This window comes from Cryptotermes secundus, unplaced genomic scaffold, assembly GCF_002891405.2.
Source record: "Cryptotermes secundus unplaced genomic scaffold, Csec_1.0 scaffold644, whole genome shotgun sequence".
NCBI classification, from domain to species: Eukaryota; Metazoa; Arthropoda; class Insecta; order Blattodea; family Kalotermitidae; genus Cryptotermes; species Cryptotermes secundus.
In genome coordinates this window covers 11933-30496 of record NW_019742971.1, presented here as the reverse complement: position 1 = coordinate 30496, position 18564 = coordinate 11933, and the positions used below count along the sequence as shown (strand labels likewise).

Genomic DNA, 18564 nt, shown 5'->3' with positions numbered 1-18564 from the left:
GACGCCTATGACAACTGCGTGAGAGAGCAATGTTAGGGTAAGTTTGGTTTGTGCGGTTTGTGATGTACACAACTGCGCACGTTCCTCCTCATAGGTGGAGAACATTCTGAAATTGAGCAATGTTAAGTCATGTAAGATTTGAGGCTTTCAATGTTAAGTCAGGTTATAGTCGATCTGTGCGGTTTGCTTACTTCCGTCTTCATTGGGGCAGGTCGGATCGGGTCGGATTGAACAATGTTAGGTTCGTTAGGTTTGCGTAGCAACAATCTTTCACATCGTTTCACATTACGCAGACGGGTGTTTTCGTTTGGGTGTTGGTAGTCCGACGCGTCCGACGACTTCCACATTTTGTGGGGACAACAACAGTTGATCCGTGGCAATAGCGTTCACAGATAGTTGCTATTGGGTGATATTTTCACGCAATGTCCATGGTAAACACGGTGTATGGTGGGCGGGAACCGTGTCTCGCATAGCGTTATGGGTATACTTCCTTCACTTTTGAAACAGGAGTTTTGTTATATCTGACGTTTGGTGTGATTTGATGAGTGTGTGTTGATTGTCAGTATTAACCATTGTTCCCATGGAATAATATTCAGGTAAATGAATTAGTTTTATACTGTGGCATTTTATGCTTTTTAATTCAGTCGCACTAATGGTCAGTATTTGTACTTCTGCTGAGTGTTCTGAAATGAGATGCTTTATTTTCACCGCCTTTCAAGTTTTCTTCGGGATGTTCCATTAGGAAAGCCTGAGAAAATGCAGAGGGACTGAAATTGAATCAGAAAAACTAACTTCTGGCTTATGTCAGTAATGTTAATGTGTTGTCTGAAAATATATTCCATGAAACATGGAAGGTCTATTAGATTTTATGAAGGAGGTTGGTCATGAAATATATGCAGAGAAACTAAGTTTCATCACCAGAGTGCAAGTACAAGTTATAATGGAGGGGGAGCTAATAAATTCTATGAAAAGGAGACTGTTCCATAATTGGGAATAACAAATAACAGTGCTCTTTATTATTATTTTTTATTATTCATTGCATCTTGTTGTGTTATAAAATCGAGATATTCGAGCTATCAGTATTACAATGAAGTAAATTAATTCGAATAAAATTGATTAAAACAGTACAAGTATGAATGGTTTAATCAGTTTTGTTGTCTCATTCAGTCTCTATATGTTTTGGTGCCACTGACTCTCATCAGATGGCTTGTAAATGAATACATAAAATACATTATTATCGAACTGCAGAGTGAAATGAACCTTTTTTATAGTGAAAAATGTTATAATAAATTCTTATGAAGAAGGCCTAATGAACTATACTTTTCCTGTAAAAACGTTTAAGAAATATTTTTTATGAAAATAGTATAACTGTGAACCACATTTTTAGATCTGTGTACAAGTGTAAAGCTAATGTCCTTTAACTGTCATGCCTCTGAAGATGGCCTCAAGGGGCTGAAGCATATAAGGCTGTACATTTAATTTAATCTGTTCTGTTAAATTTGTTACACTGAATGGTTTATTATCCCCAAAATCCTGAAGATTTTTATTTCAGTAAATTAAAATTTTGAAATTGTTGTTTACAGACATGTTTTGCTTATGTTGTTAGACATCTTTTTTTTTTTATTTTACGTTTACAGCTATACCAATGTGCATTTGAAGTTATATAATTATACTTTTCTTATTAAAGCGATAAACAGTGTCATATGTTAAGGTCATGTGTGTCTGGGACCTAATATGCGTCCTATATATCATTTTTAGGTTTGATAAGGGAGACTTTCATTAAATGATCACTGATGGGAATAATTTTTATGTACTACATTATGGGCTATGCCCTTTTTGCTTTTGTCAAGATACATACTGGACTGAAGTAGTTTTATGTCAGTTTCTTGTCAAGAAGGCACAAGTGTGAATATTCAAATTCACATATTTTACTCTTTCACCTTCACATTTTTCAGGTATTGGTGTAGCTTGTAAACCAGATATTTTAACAGCTACATCTAAAGGAAGATGAAAATAGCAGGACATTCTCTAAGGATAAAGTAAAATTTATTTCTCAGTTTAATGACATGATGTAATTATGCAAAAAAAGAGAAACCCATTGCCCATCCTGTAGCGGCAAACAGTGTGTTAATATGATGTGTCAGAAAACGAAAGCTCTCTGAACCACATGCAAATACATAACATTTCTATCTGTTGAAAATTCTTGAAGTTTCTTGTGGAAGTTCCTGCAACCTAAATTCCTTTATATTTGTGTCATTTTTTGCCATAGTGAGGAGGGAAAAATTAATCTGCACCTACTAAACAAGTTCACTCTTGTGTTTATGTACCTTGCACCAGTTTGAAATCTTCAGTCACATTAAAATCAATTTCAGATTTTGCTTTGTACATTCTTTCAAGTTATGTTGTTTTGCTTGCAGATCAGAATGACAAGTGAATGGCATGATGGTGAATCACAAACTGTGGTAAGACAGCTTTTAACTTTTCATTATGATATAGTTTTATGGCAGTTAGGAAGACCAGTACTTTACTATATAATAGTGTAATTCAGCTAGCAGAACAAATTGCTTTCATGCTGGTTACAATTTATTTATTTATTTCATCTCTATAGATCATTGTTACATGATATAGGACAAGTCAGTTACTGTACATTGGCTGATTACAATAAGAGAATAAAGTTGCAATACTTAAAATGGTTTACAGTAGATTACAATAGATAGATTTCATATAGTGTGAGGTGGAATCAATATTAGGTCCCCTCGGCACGTCTGCTTACATGTGTCCTATTGTACCTGTACTGGTAATAAGACCAGTTTGTCTTTATTTAAATAAGATCTAACAATCTGTGACAATGGTACATTAATACAAATGTTTGTGGACAATGGATAAGGTCCAGAAATATAATATTTGTAGTCTTTATTTGTTTTATTGAAATTCACAGAAATGGATGTGAACCTGTCAAGGAGCCAGGTTGCTGTATTGCTCCTGGCCTCAAGTTTCATAATGAGGTTCTTCTGAGAGCATCAAGCATTTAACTCATTTTTGGGATCCACATATGAAGTTATTTTCTTTCGCTCCTCATCATGGTTATAGTTGTCATGTACAGTCCACTTGTAATTTCAGATTAAGTCTGCTGAAGGATTCCGTAGACAAGTTGGACGAGGTCTAGGAAAAACTGCTCGGAATGTCAGTGTCTCAGATGGCTATATGTATGTACCTGATGTTGGCAAAGATGATGACATTCCAGAGTTCTCAGGGATTAGCCAATGGAGCAGTGACATTTCAGGACGAGTAGGAGGTCACAGTAGAGGAGGGCGTGGTAGGCATGATGGTACTTCAGGTAATGAAGGAAGTGGCGCTGAGGTCACAGTAATTGTGGATGTTGCGATTAAATTATTTTCACTGTTGTCTTTGTCCATTTGTTTAAAAGATATTTGTTTGAGTATGTCTTGTTTTGGGTTTATCTGCACTACACTCCCTTTGCAGTGTGGGTGTTATGTGTGTTATTTGTGCAGTTTGTAAGGATGTTGATACAGTGGTGTCAGTTTTATTATATGTACACTATTGGCTGTAGGTTTTGTCATGCTGCTAGACTACTTATGTTAAGTGGTTTCTGTGTATAGCTATTATGATGCGATACATAATTTTGACATACAATGCAACAATTTTTAGCAAGATAGACAATACCTGAAGATGACCATATGCATCTGAAACCTGTAGTGAGGAAGAAGGATGACTCGATAATAAGTTGAATTTAAGACAGAAATATGTGTGTACAATAGCCATCATGAACTCACTGATCATACCAATTATAGAAGTGAATTTTCCAGCCAGTTCTCATTCCACCAAATGCTCCATACTCATATCATTTGGGGATGGAAAAATAGACGAATTAATGGCTGATATACCAAGTAGTACTCAGTCTCATCGCACCCCACAAAATAAGAAAGAAATTAAAGAAGTGGAGCCTGGCTGGTGGACACTGTGGCTGCAGAGAGTACACAACTAGTTTTGTTAGGCCATAGTTTCAGTAACTTTGTAGCAGCTCTCATGATTGCTTTTGATAACACCTGAGATGCTTATCAGGCAAATATTGAAGTTGAGCTTTGGGTTTTATATGGCTTTTTTTCTGTTAATGTGTTGTTTTGGTTTCCTGTCAACACAGCCAGTTGTTCTTATTTTATTTAGAAGATTCTCAATATTGTTTCTATAGGGAATTCAACCTCCAGGAAACTTCTCTGAAATTTGCTCTAGACTCTTTACAGTGGAAGCACACTTTATGTAAGATTCAAGTGAAAATGCCTGATACCAGAATGTAAACACAATGCATGTTTTACACAAAGGAATTCTAACGGAAGCCTTCCATGAATACCAAAAAGAGTTTGCACTCTCTTTTTGCCATTGCTGATTCATCAGAGTGCACAAGAAATGATCCATTGATTGTGCAAAATGGAAGAATGATCCTTTTTTCTCTCACCTCACTCTATATGTCCTGCAGCCCTATCTGACTTTGTGTTTTGCTTTTATGCCATCTTTGTGCAACGTTGGTTACGGTTCGTTTGTTTTTCTTTCTTCTAACCAGCCATCTTCAGGTGTACAGGTTGTTGTGGTTCAGGAATCTGATGTCCACTTCAGTGCTGTTTTTCTTTCTCTTATGTAGGGGCCTCAGATTATATCTGGATATGTGGATTAACCATCTGGTTTTTTATTTAGGTGTCCTTGAGTGGTCTAGAAAACCAAGATTAACGGCTGTGGGGATCCATTGCGCCGACCATGTGACCCCCTCTATCCGCTAAAGTTGGCATTAACTTTGCCAACAAGCGGTGGTCGCTTGGTCGGTATAGTTCGCTTGCAGACTACAGGCCATGGAGTTTTCTTTTTTTTGAGTGGCACGTGTTTGCCTTCTCTGAAATATATGATGTGTTATGTTAGAACTTTATTTTAAGGTACATATGTGTTACTGTATATATGATGTTACTTACAGTTTTGTTTTCTTTGTTGGCTGTGGCTGCCTTGAATGTCTTTACTGGGGCAGCATTTTGTTGTGTGGCAGTTGGCCATCATGGTCATTCTCTCTATAGTTGTATAGTAACTGATGTTGCACATAGATGGCATAAAAGCAAAATGCAAAGTCAGATCTATGCAGCGCAACAGGATGCTCCAATATAACATCATGAACTGCAGATTTCTGTTTCAGTGACTTTTTAAACATGTACAGAATGCTAACACAACCTTAATTTTCAAATAGTGCCTTCTTGGGTTTTCTTCTTTCTTGATTGTGGCTTCTCTTCTATCCTCTCTGCATAAGTTCCCATTCTTTACAAGTTCACTTTTCCCAAATATGTAAATTCTTGCATGGAGTCCCTACTTCATTTTCCCAGATCATTTGTTATTCTTTGTAGAAAATAGAGATGGTCCACCAAAACTCCGAGACCACTACATTCCTCCAGAACCAGCTGATGATGAAGAGACTATTTTTGGCAGTGGAATAAGTTCTGGTATCAATTTTGATAAATATAATAATATTAAAGTCAAGGTATGTAATAATATATTGTTTGTAGCATTTTGTATTCTGATACATGTTAATGTGATAGTTTTAGCTGCATTTTTTAACTGTTAAAACTGAGTTTGTCAAAATGCAGTTCTGAAATGTAAGAAAGTACTGTCATATTTTTGTTTTTCTTATTGCAGACGGCAGTAGAGATAGTAGTATTGAAAAGAATGTTTCAGCTAGTGGTAAAACACCATGTAATCAAATGCTTTAACAATACTGTTAAAGAACGGGCAATTGTATAGCTGTAAATACTCCCCCACTCTCTATTCTAAATTATTCAAGTATGTGAATTAGTTTATGAATTGTGTTTTTGTGGTATTGGTTTCCTCCCTTGATGTCAGAGACCAAGTTTCACACTCATACAAAACAACAGGTAGAATTATAGTTTTATATATTCTACTTTTTATGTTTTTAGACAGCAGACGAGAAGACAAAAGATTCTGGACTGAATGGTAGCTAGCATTACCCAAATTCAGTCTCCTCTTAATTTCCTCCTGAATCAAGTTTTGATTTGTTATTGTTATTCCTAAATACCTGAACATCTCTTAACTATCTTTATGTTATGATTTCTCCCTGCATTCTGGTGATGAGACTGCAACATATACTTAGTTCTCTTTGTGTTTTCTTTTAGGCCTACTCCCTTACTAGCATCATTAAAAGTTTCTGTGTTTTTCTTTATTGTATCTATATTATCACCCAGTAGATCCATATCATCAGCATAGATCAGCAGCTGATGTGTCTCATTTAATTTCAGTCCCACCTGGTTTTGCTAGACCTTCCTAATGGCATATTTTAAAGCAAAGTTGAAAAGCAGTGGCGATAAAGCATCTCCTTGTTTTATACCATTCAGGATATGAAAATAACAGACAAATGTTTACCTCTACAGACTTCACTATGTGTTTTGTTTGAACACATATTAAGCAGGTACCCCAAACTCTATGTGAATATTGTACAATACTTCCTGACTGAATAACAGGCTTTATTGAAGTCTATGAATAGCTAATGTACTTTCTCATTGTACCCCCCAGTTTTTTTCAAGTATCTGGTGAATGCCAAAGATCTGATCGGTAGTTGATCTGTCATGTCAAATCCCACACTTCTGATCCCCAATAATTTCATCTATACAGGATGTCCCAGGAGGAAAGGCCAGTATTCTTGGAGGTCATAATAATGTTAATTCTGAACAAAAAAGTGTATATGTACGTTCCCTATTCTGAATGGTTTCCGAACTAACACAATGGATGTTATCACCCTTATAAAAGGACATCAAGGTGCACTCAGACGAGCAACATACCATGTCTTCACACAATTTGCAAAGTGCATTGATGTTGATGGCGGAATTTTCTAAAATGTATTATACTAGGTAAACTGTACCAACTTTGTCACTTGAACAATAAATACTGGTATTAGAAACAGTAAGTAATAGCTCTATCTTGTCAACAATTTTGGAACTGTACAGTGAAATAGCTCTATCTCGAAACCCGTTTGGATTAGGACACATGCACATGTACAATTTTTTGCTTAGAATGGTTGATACTGTGACCTCACAGAATATTGACCTTTCCTCCTGGAACACTCTATATATGGACTTAGCCTTGAGAGAAGGATATTGGATAAAATTTTGTATGAAGTTGAAGGCAGTGATATCCCATGATAATTACTACAGTCAGTTTTATCGCCCTTCTTGTGAAATGGTACAGTTGTACCAATTTAACATCATAATATTAACATTTTAATATTTTTAATTATATCAGTTTTAACAGAGAGACTACATAGAGCTTTACGTTAGTATACAGCAACTAGAAAATTATTTTGAAATAAAAGCATTCACCAATGCAGGGGAAACAACACATAAGCCGATGGTGAAAACAAATTGTGTTAACTCATGATGATGGCTGAAAGGCCTAAACATGTAGTAAAACTGTTTTGTATGATGTAGCTTTTCAAGTAATTGTGATTATGGAACCAAATTGTCTCTCACACTGTGACGCTGCAGTACTGTATTTGTAATGAAACTTTGGTTTCTCTCTGTCTCTCTCTGTGGATGTGTGTGCACACACAGAAGATTTGAAGATTGATTTTGATTGGTCAACTTTTTCATTTTAACATTTCAGAACTCAAGGCATAAATGCACATTTATTTCTAACAATTATTATGTCTTTGTTATGTTCAGGTTACTGGTGAAAATGTTCCTCAGCCCATAGACTCTTTTGTATATGCAGGGCTCTGCCCATTTGTCCTAAACAATATAAAGAAATCTGGGTACTTGAAACCAACACCAGTGCAGAAATATGCTCTTCCAATAATAATGAGTGGACGAGATCTGATGGCTTGTGCCCAGACAGGGTCCGGAAAAACGGTATGTGTGTTTGCGAAATAGAAACGATGTTACTTATAATTTTATGTACACACAGAATACCAGCATTTCATAACTTTTCTCATTCCGTCTCTGAGCTAGCAGACTATCTTAGGTACAGAGTTACTCTTTGCTCAGACTGTTAATTATCACTTTCAACTTATGCAGCATGCTAAGCATACAGGATTGGAGGTTATCGTGTTTTTTATGTTAGATTCCATAATGATTCTGATGTAAAGCACCTGTACCCAAGATAGTTCTAGGAAGTGAGAAAACCATAAATGAGAAAAAATTATTGTATTTGATGTTATAGTGTAATCTTTTATATGTACCTTGATAATGCCATAGTCTATCCTAATTTATTCCATATAATTTACTCCATGTTCTAGCATCCTTTCTATTTATACAGGCCGGTGAACAGTAAATTTCCAGTCTCATCTATCTTCCCACAAATTTCTCTTTTCAATTTGTAGCCAGGTCTATCCTCTCTTCTTGGTGTAGTACCTGGCTGAACCATCTTGCCCTGGGTCGTTCCATAGGTTATTTTCCTTTAAATTTTAATTATTATGCCGTTCTCAGTGTCCTTTTGCTATCCATTTTTTACATGACCAAACCAATGTAATAATTTCTCTTCTAATTCTGTTACAAACCTCAAATTTCAATTTCCTCTCCAAAATTTTCATGTCTGATTGTACATCTTGTTTTTCTTTAGCGCTTCCCAGTAATTTCATATCTGTTGCTTGGATTATTTTTTGTAAGGATCTTTTAAATGTTAAAAATTGGTTTAAAATATATTCTATAAATTACCGTTTTGTGTTGTGTTGAATCACTCTGTTCTGTAATGTCGTTTTGTGATTTAAATATTCCTTTTACTGTTGTGATTGAAATTTATTTTGTCGTCTTCTGAATGGTGTGGAAGAGTTGCTATGTGTTCAGAATTACTTTATGTTTACTTTCTTATTACTTCAGATTGTAATGTGTGAAAGATACCTTGTACTTTTTTGCAGGCTGCCTTCTTGCTTCCAGTGATCGACGCATTGCTCAGTGATCCAAGAGATTTGATAATATCAGGACATCATTGTGAGCCACATGTTGTAATCATGTCACCCACCAGGGAGTTAGCACTTCAGATATATAGTGAAGCAAGGAAATTTGCATATGGATCAACTGTGAAAACTGTAGTGGTTTATGGTGGGATTCCTGCCTACCACCAGGCCCAACAAATTATGGTAAGCGAATCTCTGAATGAAGGGATAACTTGTTTGTAACTGATCTGTCTAAAGTGTTTGCAAGTGTTAGTACTGTGTAGTAGAACATGTCCAAAGTGTGGGATTAAATGGAGACCGCCTTTATCTGGAAACTTCTCCCATTCAAGGATATTTAGTAAAGTAGTGCAATGTTCCCTATACCTTATTCATACAGTTTTAACAGCAAAATGGAATACTTTAGTATAAAGTAACCTGTTCAAATGTTTATTACTTTCTGGTATTCTGCATGCCCTGTAATGTGTCTGAGAAGCAGCTGTGGCTGTGGGTTATGGGCTGGATGGCTGTTGAATTGAGTTGAATNTTTTATTATTTATTTCAACTCTTTGATACCTGTTTTTGAGGTATGATTTGATCCATTCATTAGCTTTGCCAGTTATTCCATAGAAATTTAATTTCGATAGTAAGATATCATGATTAACACAATCGAAAGCTTTTGCTAGATCACAGAAAATCCCTCCCACAATTAATCTGTCATTGAGAGCACTTAAAATATCGTTAGTTAGTTCATAGGTTGCTTTTTCTGTTGTTAGGTCTTTCCTAAATCCAAATTTCTCTTTGACTAATATGTTGTTAGAATTTAAGTGTTCAAATAGTCTATTATACATAACTTTTTCAAAGACTTTTGAGAATGAAGTCAATATGGATATTGGTCTGTAATTAGAGATGCATTTTCTCTCTCCTTTTTTAAAAATTGTTGTTGTTTGTTTATTGGCAGGGGCAAGAGATTTTTCTCTCTCCATCATGTCCAGACAGCTTTGGGACTCACTGAGCCTCCTATTTATGTGTATCAGGGGCACTTTCCGCAGGGGAAAGCAGCTGTGGCTTGAAGCTGAACTCACCTCCATCTTGTGCCGAAGTCTCCCATGCCTTTTCATGCCATGGCACTTAATTTATCACTGGCATAGTATTACCCTTACCTCATTGTTTCATTACGTCACTTCTTCGGCTCTGTGGACCTATATTATAGTATTCTATATGATGACTGTGTTTCCATTTCAGAGAGGCTGTCACATCCTTGTTGCTACGCCAGGCCGACTGATTGACTTTTTGAGCAAAGGCCGAATTACGCTCTCATCTGTACGCTTTATGGTCCTTGATGAAGGTGACCGTATGTTGGATATGGGCTTCTTACGCAGTATTGAGGAAATAATGGAACATCCCACCATGGTTCCAAAAGTGAGATTTACATTATACTCGCTCCAGAATGTTTCATTTAACTTTTGCATTAGTTTATGTTGCATATACAGCCAGTAAATGTTTTAGTACTCTTTTCACCGATCCAAGAGGTCAAGACTTTATGATAATGAGGTTGTATGGTTGTGATGTTACACTGTAATAAACAGGTGAAAACAAAGCAGAATTGTACATATGAGGGAAGTATTTTTCATGTATGTGAGGTTGCTCAGGAGACCAGAACACAAATGAGAGAATAGTTGGCAGTTTATTAAATTATGACTTGAAGAAAGACACACAAAGTACTATACTGAACAATTTTTAATCTCAGTAATTTTGATCAGGCTTGAGAAAGAAGCATCTGGTGACATTTTGCAACTGTGCAGTACTGGTGTAAGTTTGGGTTATTCTTTCTGTGCACACACCAAAGAGGTTGGCATAGCAGTTTGACTTTTGGCCAGGACAGTGGCTGTTATGACTGAGGTTTTCATGTTTTTTTTTTCTCAGTCCTTTCAGGCAAATGCAAGAATAGTTCCTCAATTAGGCCATGACCCCATCCTTCCAAATCCTTTCCAATTCATCCATCATCCCACTGTTTGAAGTTGTATAGCGTGTGATGCTGAAGGCATCATAAAGTCACCCACAAAAGAAAAACTTTGATCAACTCTTGTTTGTTATATTGTAAGGGCAGCGTTAAATAGGTGTGCCTTGTTTCATTTACACTGCAGCCAAATAAAGTAACTCTGGCATTGCTGCCCTTCTTTCTTCTACTCCTCCCCCCACTCCCTCAGTCTATGGCAAACAGCTAAGATCAACAAAATATTGACAAGTGGTCAGTTCATATCGGCTTTTATATATTAAAGAACTTCAGTGTTGTACTGTAACATCAAAAAGCTTATGGATAAACACTATAGATGACTAATTTTATTGCACTTGAAACTTAGCCACATAGCATAAGTAGTGTATTCTAACAGCATATTTCCTGCTGTCTGATGGAGTAGGGAGTGTCTTTAATGTGGTAATTTTAATCTGATTCTAGGAAGAACGACAGACTTGCATGTTTTCTGCAACATTTCCAGAAGACATTCAACATTTGGCTAGAAAATTTTTGCATAACTACCTCTTTTTGGGAGTTGGCATTGTAGGAGGTGCATGTTCAGATGTGGAGCAGCATGTCCACATGGTGACGAAGTTTCAGAAACGTCCTAAGCTGCTAGAACTCCTCTTCCAAGATGGTTGGTAGCTTAGGTTAGACCTTGCTTTCTTAATTAAAATAGTGTATACAGTAAATTATACTGTGGTATGATATTTGTACAGATGGTGAGAAGATATTGGTGTTCGTGGAAATGAAGCGTACAGCCGACTTCATAGCCTCATATCTGTGTGATAACAATGTTCCCACAACAAGTATACATGGAGATCGTCTGCAGCGAGAACGAGAGACTGCTCTTTGTGACTTCAAAACTGGTCACATGCGAGTGCTGGTGGCAACTCCCGTCGCTGCACGAGGGCTCGGTAATTCTCAGAAATTAGCTGTTAACTGTTAGTCACTTACTGAAAACAGCACATATGTGCTTTATAGGTAGAACATATCGTCACCTGTTGTCCATGTAACGTGACAAATCAATTCATGCAGGTCTCGGATTTAGCGAATAAGTTTATTGGCTAATCTTTTCCACACTTCCAAGTACAATTATCATCCACTTATACTGTTGTCAGATGTTTCTTATGACACTGTTACAGTTACTTCTTGCACCGCTAATCTCAGTGAAGTCTTCTGTTCCCTTGGAGTTTCCTGAAGACTGGCTTCTTCTAAGGTCAGCTACAAACTGCAAGCTGAAGACTGAACTCTTGTTGAAGCTGGAGTCTTATATAACCTGCTTTTGGACGGAATAGAGCGCACCATCTATGAGCCTTTTGTCTCAGCCACTGTTATACAATGAACCTTTTGTTGTCCCTTCATCTCCAGGGAAACGCATTTGTTGCTTAAGGCAACGGCCCATTGGTATTGTGTTTCCATGGAAGTATACATTCCAGGTTCCTGGCGGAGCGCGACAATATTTTCAAATGATAAAATTGTCGTCAGGACTATAAATGGTGCAAAATCAGAAGTTTTCTTGGAAGATAGGATATATCATGCATTAACATGCATTGCTGGATGAAATTTCGAACATTGCTCTCATTTCAGATATTAAAAATGTCTCTCATGTTGTGAATTATGATCTGCCCAAGAGCATTGATGAGTATGTACATCGTATTGGAAGAACAGGACGTGTTGGCAATCGTGGTAAGGCCACAAGCTTTTATGATCCAGAAGTTGATGGGGCCTTGGCCAGAGATCTTTTGAAGATCCTTCAGCAGGTAAGGAAATTGAATATTGTGATATTATAGTTTTATTCATTTGCTGGTTATTTTTAGCATACTCAGTCTGCAGCCACCTGCTCATGCTGATTCCTTGCTCACGGATTTTTCTACCCTGAAAATGGAAGCGATATGTTCCTCTAAAACGCCGGTTTACACAAGATCTGCACAGCGCCACATCCCAGAAAATAGCATTCTTAATATGAAATTGCTGCAAATTATGTTTCTTCTTGCATCCATGGGTTAGACGACTTATTGCCTGTACTGGAGTGAGTGACCAGAGTGTGAAACTTGTCTCCATGTAGTGCCAAAGTGGAATGAATGTGGAGATTGACATCCATTTGCCCTACTTCATGATGTAATATATGTAGTAGGTTTCTTTCACTTTGCATACTGCATACTTCATGGAGTAAGGTACGAGATGGCATAGTTTCATCATTGGGTGAGCTGTAGTTCACAGTTCTTTATTATGCAGTCTTTATAATTTTGTGTCGAATATGTTATGAACAGGTATTATATATGTGTGGTTTATTCAGGCTGTTAGTAATGAGCCTTCAGGAACTTTCTGACAAGCTAAACCTTTATCACCTTCTCAAGAACGCTGTTGTGGGATCCGCCCACATTGAATCAAATGTTGCAGAGACACAACTTCAGACACCATAGTTGCAACCGTAGCTAGGAAACATTCACTGCTATGAAACCACTCAATAATAGGGTACCCATGGAAGCAGTTCAGTACAACACAATAACATAACACCTGGTTTTACTATTCTGTTTTTGCATTGTACTTAACTGCTTCCATGTATACCTTATTGAGTCGTTGCATAGCATCGAATGTTTCCTAGTTATGGTTACACTGTGATCCAAGAATTAATTGTATGTGGTTTATTGGATTTGACATCATATGTGTACAATATTTTATACTTTTGTCTTTAGTACTCTTATACATTTCTGTACAGTATTTTATATCTTGTAACTTTCCGTTTCGTTTTTGTCAGGTCTTGCCATCTGCTTAACGGGGAGGCTGCTGTGTATGTATGTTACCGGCTATGATTATGCGATGTAGAACTTTGGGGCAGTGTTGTAAGTTCTGGGGGTAATTAGACGTTTTATTTCCTACTATTTATCATAATTGTGGGCTAGGAAAACTGAAGATGGAATGAAAAATATTTAATAAAATTCCATATGTTGTTTCATCAAGATTTCTTTTTTAAAAGTATTGTTGAATAGGTTCAGTTGGTCTTGTCTTCAATACCTGTTTTTGTGGAAAGTGGTCTCTGTGTGTGAATGATGCCATGGAGCCAAGATAACTCAATCTGTATAATGGCAGGCTATGGGCTGGATGGCCAGGGTTCTATTCCCAGCAGGGGCAAGGGTTTTTCTCTGCTTCACAGCATCCAGACTGGCTCTGAGTTCCACCCAGTGCTGTATACAGTGGGGGTAAAGCAGCTACTGTGTGAAGCTGATTACTCACCTCCATCAAATGCTGAGGTGAATAAGTACTCCCACTCACATACACATCTCCATGGCATGTTGCTTAATTAATTAAGCACAGGAATAACTTTACCTTATGTTTGAATGATACCAGGGCCACGCAGTAGTGTAGTTGATTGAGGCTGTATGCTGCAAGCCAGAAGGACGCAGGATCAAATCTCGATCAGGTGGATTTTTTCAATTAACATAATCCTTCCAGCTGCACCATGGCCCTGGTGTTGACTCAGCCTCTAACAGAAATGAGTACCAGGAATATTCTTTGGGGTAAAGGGCAGCCAGTGTGTAAGGCTGACAACCTCACTCCCATCTATGAGCTGATTGTCTAGATAATGTGGGAACCTCAACATCTCACAACCCTATGGGCCTCCACGGCCCATTAAGGGATAACTATATTTTTTTTTTTTTTTTGCCTCTTCCAGGATGTGTCTTATATATTAGTCTGTGGCATCCTTCCCCTAATGCTGCTGCTGTATCTTTGCCCACAGTTGCTCTGCTCTCTTAAGTATATGTGTGTCTCCACTTCATCCTTAACTCCCAGGGGTTTATTCACTGTTTCATTAAGGAAACCGTGTGGGATTGATAGAAGAGAAGCACAGAAGTGATTGTGCTAAGCATAATATAAATTAATAAAATCACTGTTAATGAAGCTACATGATCGGTTAACATTGTGTGATTTGCTGCAGGCAGATCAAAGCATTCCACCCTGGCTGAAGGAGAGTGCATCTAGCAAATTATGTTCATCCCAGTTTCAGTTTTTTCGTTTTGGAGGGAACGATGTCAGAAAGGTAAAGTGGTTTACAGTTTTGCCATCTTGTAGCTGATCAAGCATTTTCACAAACTTTAATAATATCCTAGCAATGAATAATGCCCCATAATGGGTTTTTGGATGTCCATTTTGAGATGTGAACCCAGCATATCTTGTAGAGCCTACAGCCTTATCACTAGACAAACCTAATTGGTTCTTCCCATCTCATATATGGTATATTCTGCATTTGAGATTTCCCATTTTGTGTCCTTGCCTTTGTATTCCATGATCTTCCGCATCATCTCGTATGCAAACTGCCATTCACTTACCTTCCCGTTATTTCAGTTCCTCTGAATGTAGATGTCAGGAATGGTTCTTTACTATATTGGACTTACATCACTAAGAAACATAAATATGAAATTTTGACCAAAAAAATTAACAGAACTTGCGAATTTAAGTAAATTTTTGTGCAACATGGATAGGATTGAAGCATATCTGGCATAACTCCATGGAGTTACATAGTTTGAGACATTAGTGAAATGCTTATCCAAAATTTATTATGTTCAATACTGAACAGTTTGTAACATAAAAAGGACCAAGTGCTTTACATTTGTTAATGGGGAACAAGGGATTTTTAATCTCATGGTTCTTTGGGATTGGTGGAAGGATTTGATTTGTAGGAACAGTTTATTGTCCATGAATAGAGGATATTACATCTTCCAGTAATACAGGGCTAGTGGCCGTATTTTAACTTGGAAGTAATGATATTCATTTTGAAAGAATGCAGCACTTGGACATCTGGGCCACAAACAGTTTTCTCTGAAATGTTGGAAACTGCCTACGAGATTACATGGTTGGTAATGCAGAAGCCCATAATTCAAACATTAAGCGAAAGGTTTAAGCTATGTAAAGTATCCTCATTTTGTTTTATTGCATTTGTTCATAGTTTGACACTGATGACGAACCACCTAGCTTTCTGGGAGATGGCTCAGGGAGTAGTCATAGACATCCCGAGCCTCTTGAACCCGAGGAAAAGTGGAACTGAGGGAGAAGCTATAAGAAAATTTCAAACTTGGCTGTGTTTTGTATTAGTACAAAGTTATATTCTAGTTAACATTGATATTTACTGTTCCATTGATGTTTATGTTAATACAAGTTGTGTGTTAGTTAAGGTGACACTGTCACTTCCATTGATGTTTATGTTACAAATTTATTTGTAAAGCAAGAAGTTTAATTTTCTGACTGGGTAGGTTTTACCCATAGTGTTTATTGCTGCGGCTGTGATGAAGTGCATATTAAATCATAAGAGAATATTTGAATATGCATGGATAAAGCTTGTTATACTCAAAATTCATGGTATGTTAATGGCCTGTTTTGTGGTGGATATATAGCTTAGCAGGCACAGTGTGCAATATACATTACCACTTTAACCACTTCTGCAGGTAGCATATTCCTTAGTTGATGATTGTTCTTTTATTTAACAAAATATTTTGTTCAGTTCTCATTTAGTATTGTATCTGCATTTGATCAAAACAGTTTTAAATTCCAGTAAATAAAACTGTTATATGAAATTTCATGTGTTTGGTTGATGAAAATATAAATTTAAATTACATTTCACACACATGTACATACTACTATGTATGTAAGTGAAAGGCTTACCATTCTGTCATTGTCTGGCAGAGTTGTTTATAGTTACAGATAGGCAAGTGATAGTGAGGCCTACCTGTGCTTAAGTCAGCATTGCAAACCTCACATTTGCCCTAAAAAGAAATTTGTTGTTGCTCTGTGCATATTCAGTGAAACTGTAATTTCACGTCAAAGTGTGGGTCACTGCAGTGGGGAGAAAATGTTGTAACATATAGGAATTGTTTATTAAGAAGGTTCCACCTATTTGTTGCATTTGAAATCATAATAATATGTGGGTTTTTATTAATAAGGGAAGATTACAAAATGGTGTATATAGTAGTAATGTCAAAACAATAGCTATAGTACAATTTATAAGGAGTCTTATGATATCTTCAATATTTCTTAGCTCCCACAGATAATTTTGCTGTGCTTGTATACCACAAGGAGTATTGCTTCTCTCCCGGTATGATTTCTTTCTCTGGTGCTAAGCCTCAAATTATGATAGCTTCAATATCGCTTAGCTCTCACAGATGGATTAAGTTGTGCTTCTTTTATGAATCCCTTCGGAAATTGGCATAGTTGTCCGGAGATAGGGGCTAGCTCTGTCTATTGGACCCAACTGAGTAGGTTTTACCTGAAGACAGGGACAGAATCCAGTTCCCGAAACGTTGTGTTTTTAATAGAAATTAGACTGTTTTTAGAATAGACAAGATGATGGATAATGTCCAGCAAAATATTAATTGTAGTCTTGGTGTTTCTTTGGTGTCTGACGTAAAATTCTCTGCAGACTGTTATAGCTGTCAAGTTGACAAAGTTTGTTTTGTAGCGTATAGTGACAGGCTATGGGCTGAAAAGCTGGAGTTTGATTCCTGGTAGGGGCAAGAGATTTTTCTCTTCTCCATCACATCCAGACTAGCCCTGGAGCCCACCCAGCTGACTATCTGATGGGTACTAGGAGCTCTTGCCCCAGAAGTAAAGTAGCCAGGGCATTAAGCTGAATACTTTTCTCCATCTAGTGCCAAGGTCAAGAATGGTGGAGCTATACCTCTCCTCCACATATCTTCACTGTGTGGTGCTTAATTAATTAACCAAAGGGAAAACTTTACCTATTTTTACCATATTTGCTGAAACTACTTTCTGTAGATAGCACACCCACTTAGCACATATTGTTATTCTGTCAAGTTAAGTATCTTACTTAAATATAGCAGTCTTTACAAACTTTTCAAATGATTTGGGTTAGGTGTATTTAATGAAATATTTTTAACAACTTCCCATCTAAATTTGGGTGGGCTTTATGGTAGTACAAAAAGTGAAACAAAATTAGTGAACAAGCTCTCTACAGGGTGATTCCTTGTTTAAAAAAACAGGTCAAAATTATATACAACATGGCCTGAGATGCATAGTTTTCAAGATACTTGTCTCTGTCAAATGGGGTAACATTTTTCCTCAATATTCCTTGTCAAGACAGTACAAATACATAGTGTGTTGTTAGGTCTGCTCAGGACACTACACAGCAGCCATCAGTTATGATCGAAAGATTGTGGAATACACATGTAATGAATAATGTGACCTTAACCTTCGGTTCCACTAAGGGCGAGGGCACACCAAGGAAACCGGCAATCGCAATTTCCGAGAATTCTTATCAGCCTGAGTTGAACACATGTTACTGAATGGAGCAGTGCAAATTGAGGAAACGGCAAAACACTTGCAGTTGCGTTGCGGTTGCCAGTTTCCTTTGTATCCCCCGCCCTAATATTGTCGAGCTTGTTCTGCTGCATGGGAATACGTGCTACGTTATCCTGGTTGATGTTATGTAGAGGGACTATCCTAATTGAGAATCTTCACTGTCTTCACTTAACATACTGCCCTCAGCTGTGCCAGTAGAAATAAACTGAACTGCATTGTTGCCATGTGAAAGTAGTTATCGTGTTTCCCCTTCTGTGAAATTTCTACCCCCTGCCCCAGACACAGACATCGTCATGTGAGCAAA

At 37.2% G+C, this 18564-nt stretch overlaps 1 protein-coding gene across 3 annotated transcripts; it reads left to right on the top strand.

Annotated features, from left to right (window-relative positions):
* Positions 1-138: 138 nt before the first annotated feature.
* LOC111873598 (ATP-dependent RNA helicase vasa) lies at positions 139-16519 on the top strand. 3 transcript variants are annotated; one of them, XM_033755125.1, is made up of 12 exons: positions 139-596; positions 2418-2462; positions 3121-3337; positions 5400-5533; positions 7725-7910; positions 8915-9136; positions 10175-10351; positions 11388-11583; positions 11666-11863; positions 12537-12709; positions 13708-13740; positions 14887-14928. In XM_033755125.1, exons 2-11 carry the CDS (start codon positions 2424-2426, stop codon positions 13723-13725), a joined length of 1560 nt encoding a protein of 519 aa, XP_033611016.1. In that variant the 5' UTR covers positions 139-596; positions 2418-2423; the 3' UTR covers positions 13726-13740; positions 14887-14928. The 3 variants fall into 3 exon arrangements, with proteins under 3 accessions (XP_033611016.1, XP_023724208.1, XP_023724209.1); XM_023868440.2 differs by lacking the exon at positions 13708-13740 and adding an exon at positions 15895-16519 and having other exon boundaries at positions 141-596; positions 14887-14988; XM_023868441.1 differs by lacking the exons at positions 139-596; positions 2418-2462; positions 5400-5533; positions 13708-13740 and adding an exon at positions 15895-16519 and having other exon boundaries at positions 3227-3337; positions 14887-14988.
* The last annotated feature ends 2045 nt before the right edge of the window (positions 16520-18564 follow it).

Coding starts and splice junctions, on each gene's coding strand:
- LOC111873598 (XM_023868440.2), top strand. CDS start 2,424: ATGACAAGTGAATGGCATGATGGTGAATCACAAACTGTG. Junction 11,584..11,665: donor AGAACTCCTCTTCCAAGATG/GTTGGTAGCTTA, acceptor ATATTTGTACAG/ATGGTGAGAAGATATTGGTG. Junction 14,989..15,894: donor GAGGGAACGATGTCAGAAAG/GTAAAGTGGTTT, acceptor ATTTGTTCATAG/TTTGACACTGATGACGAACC.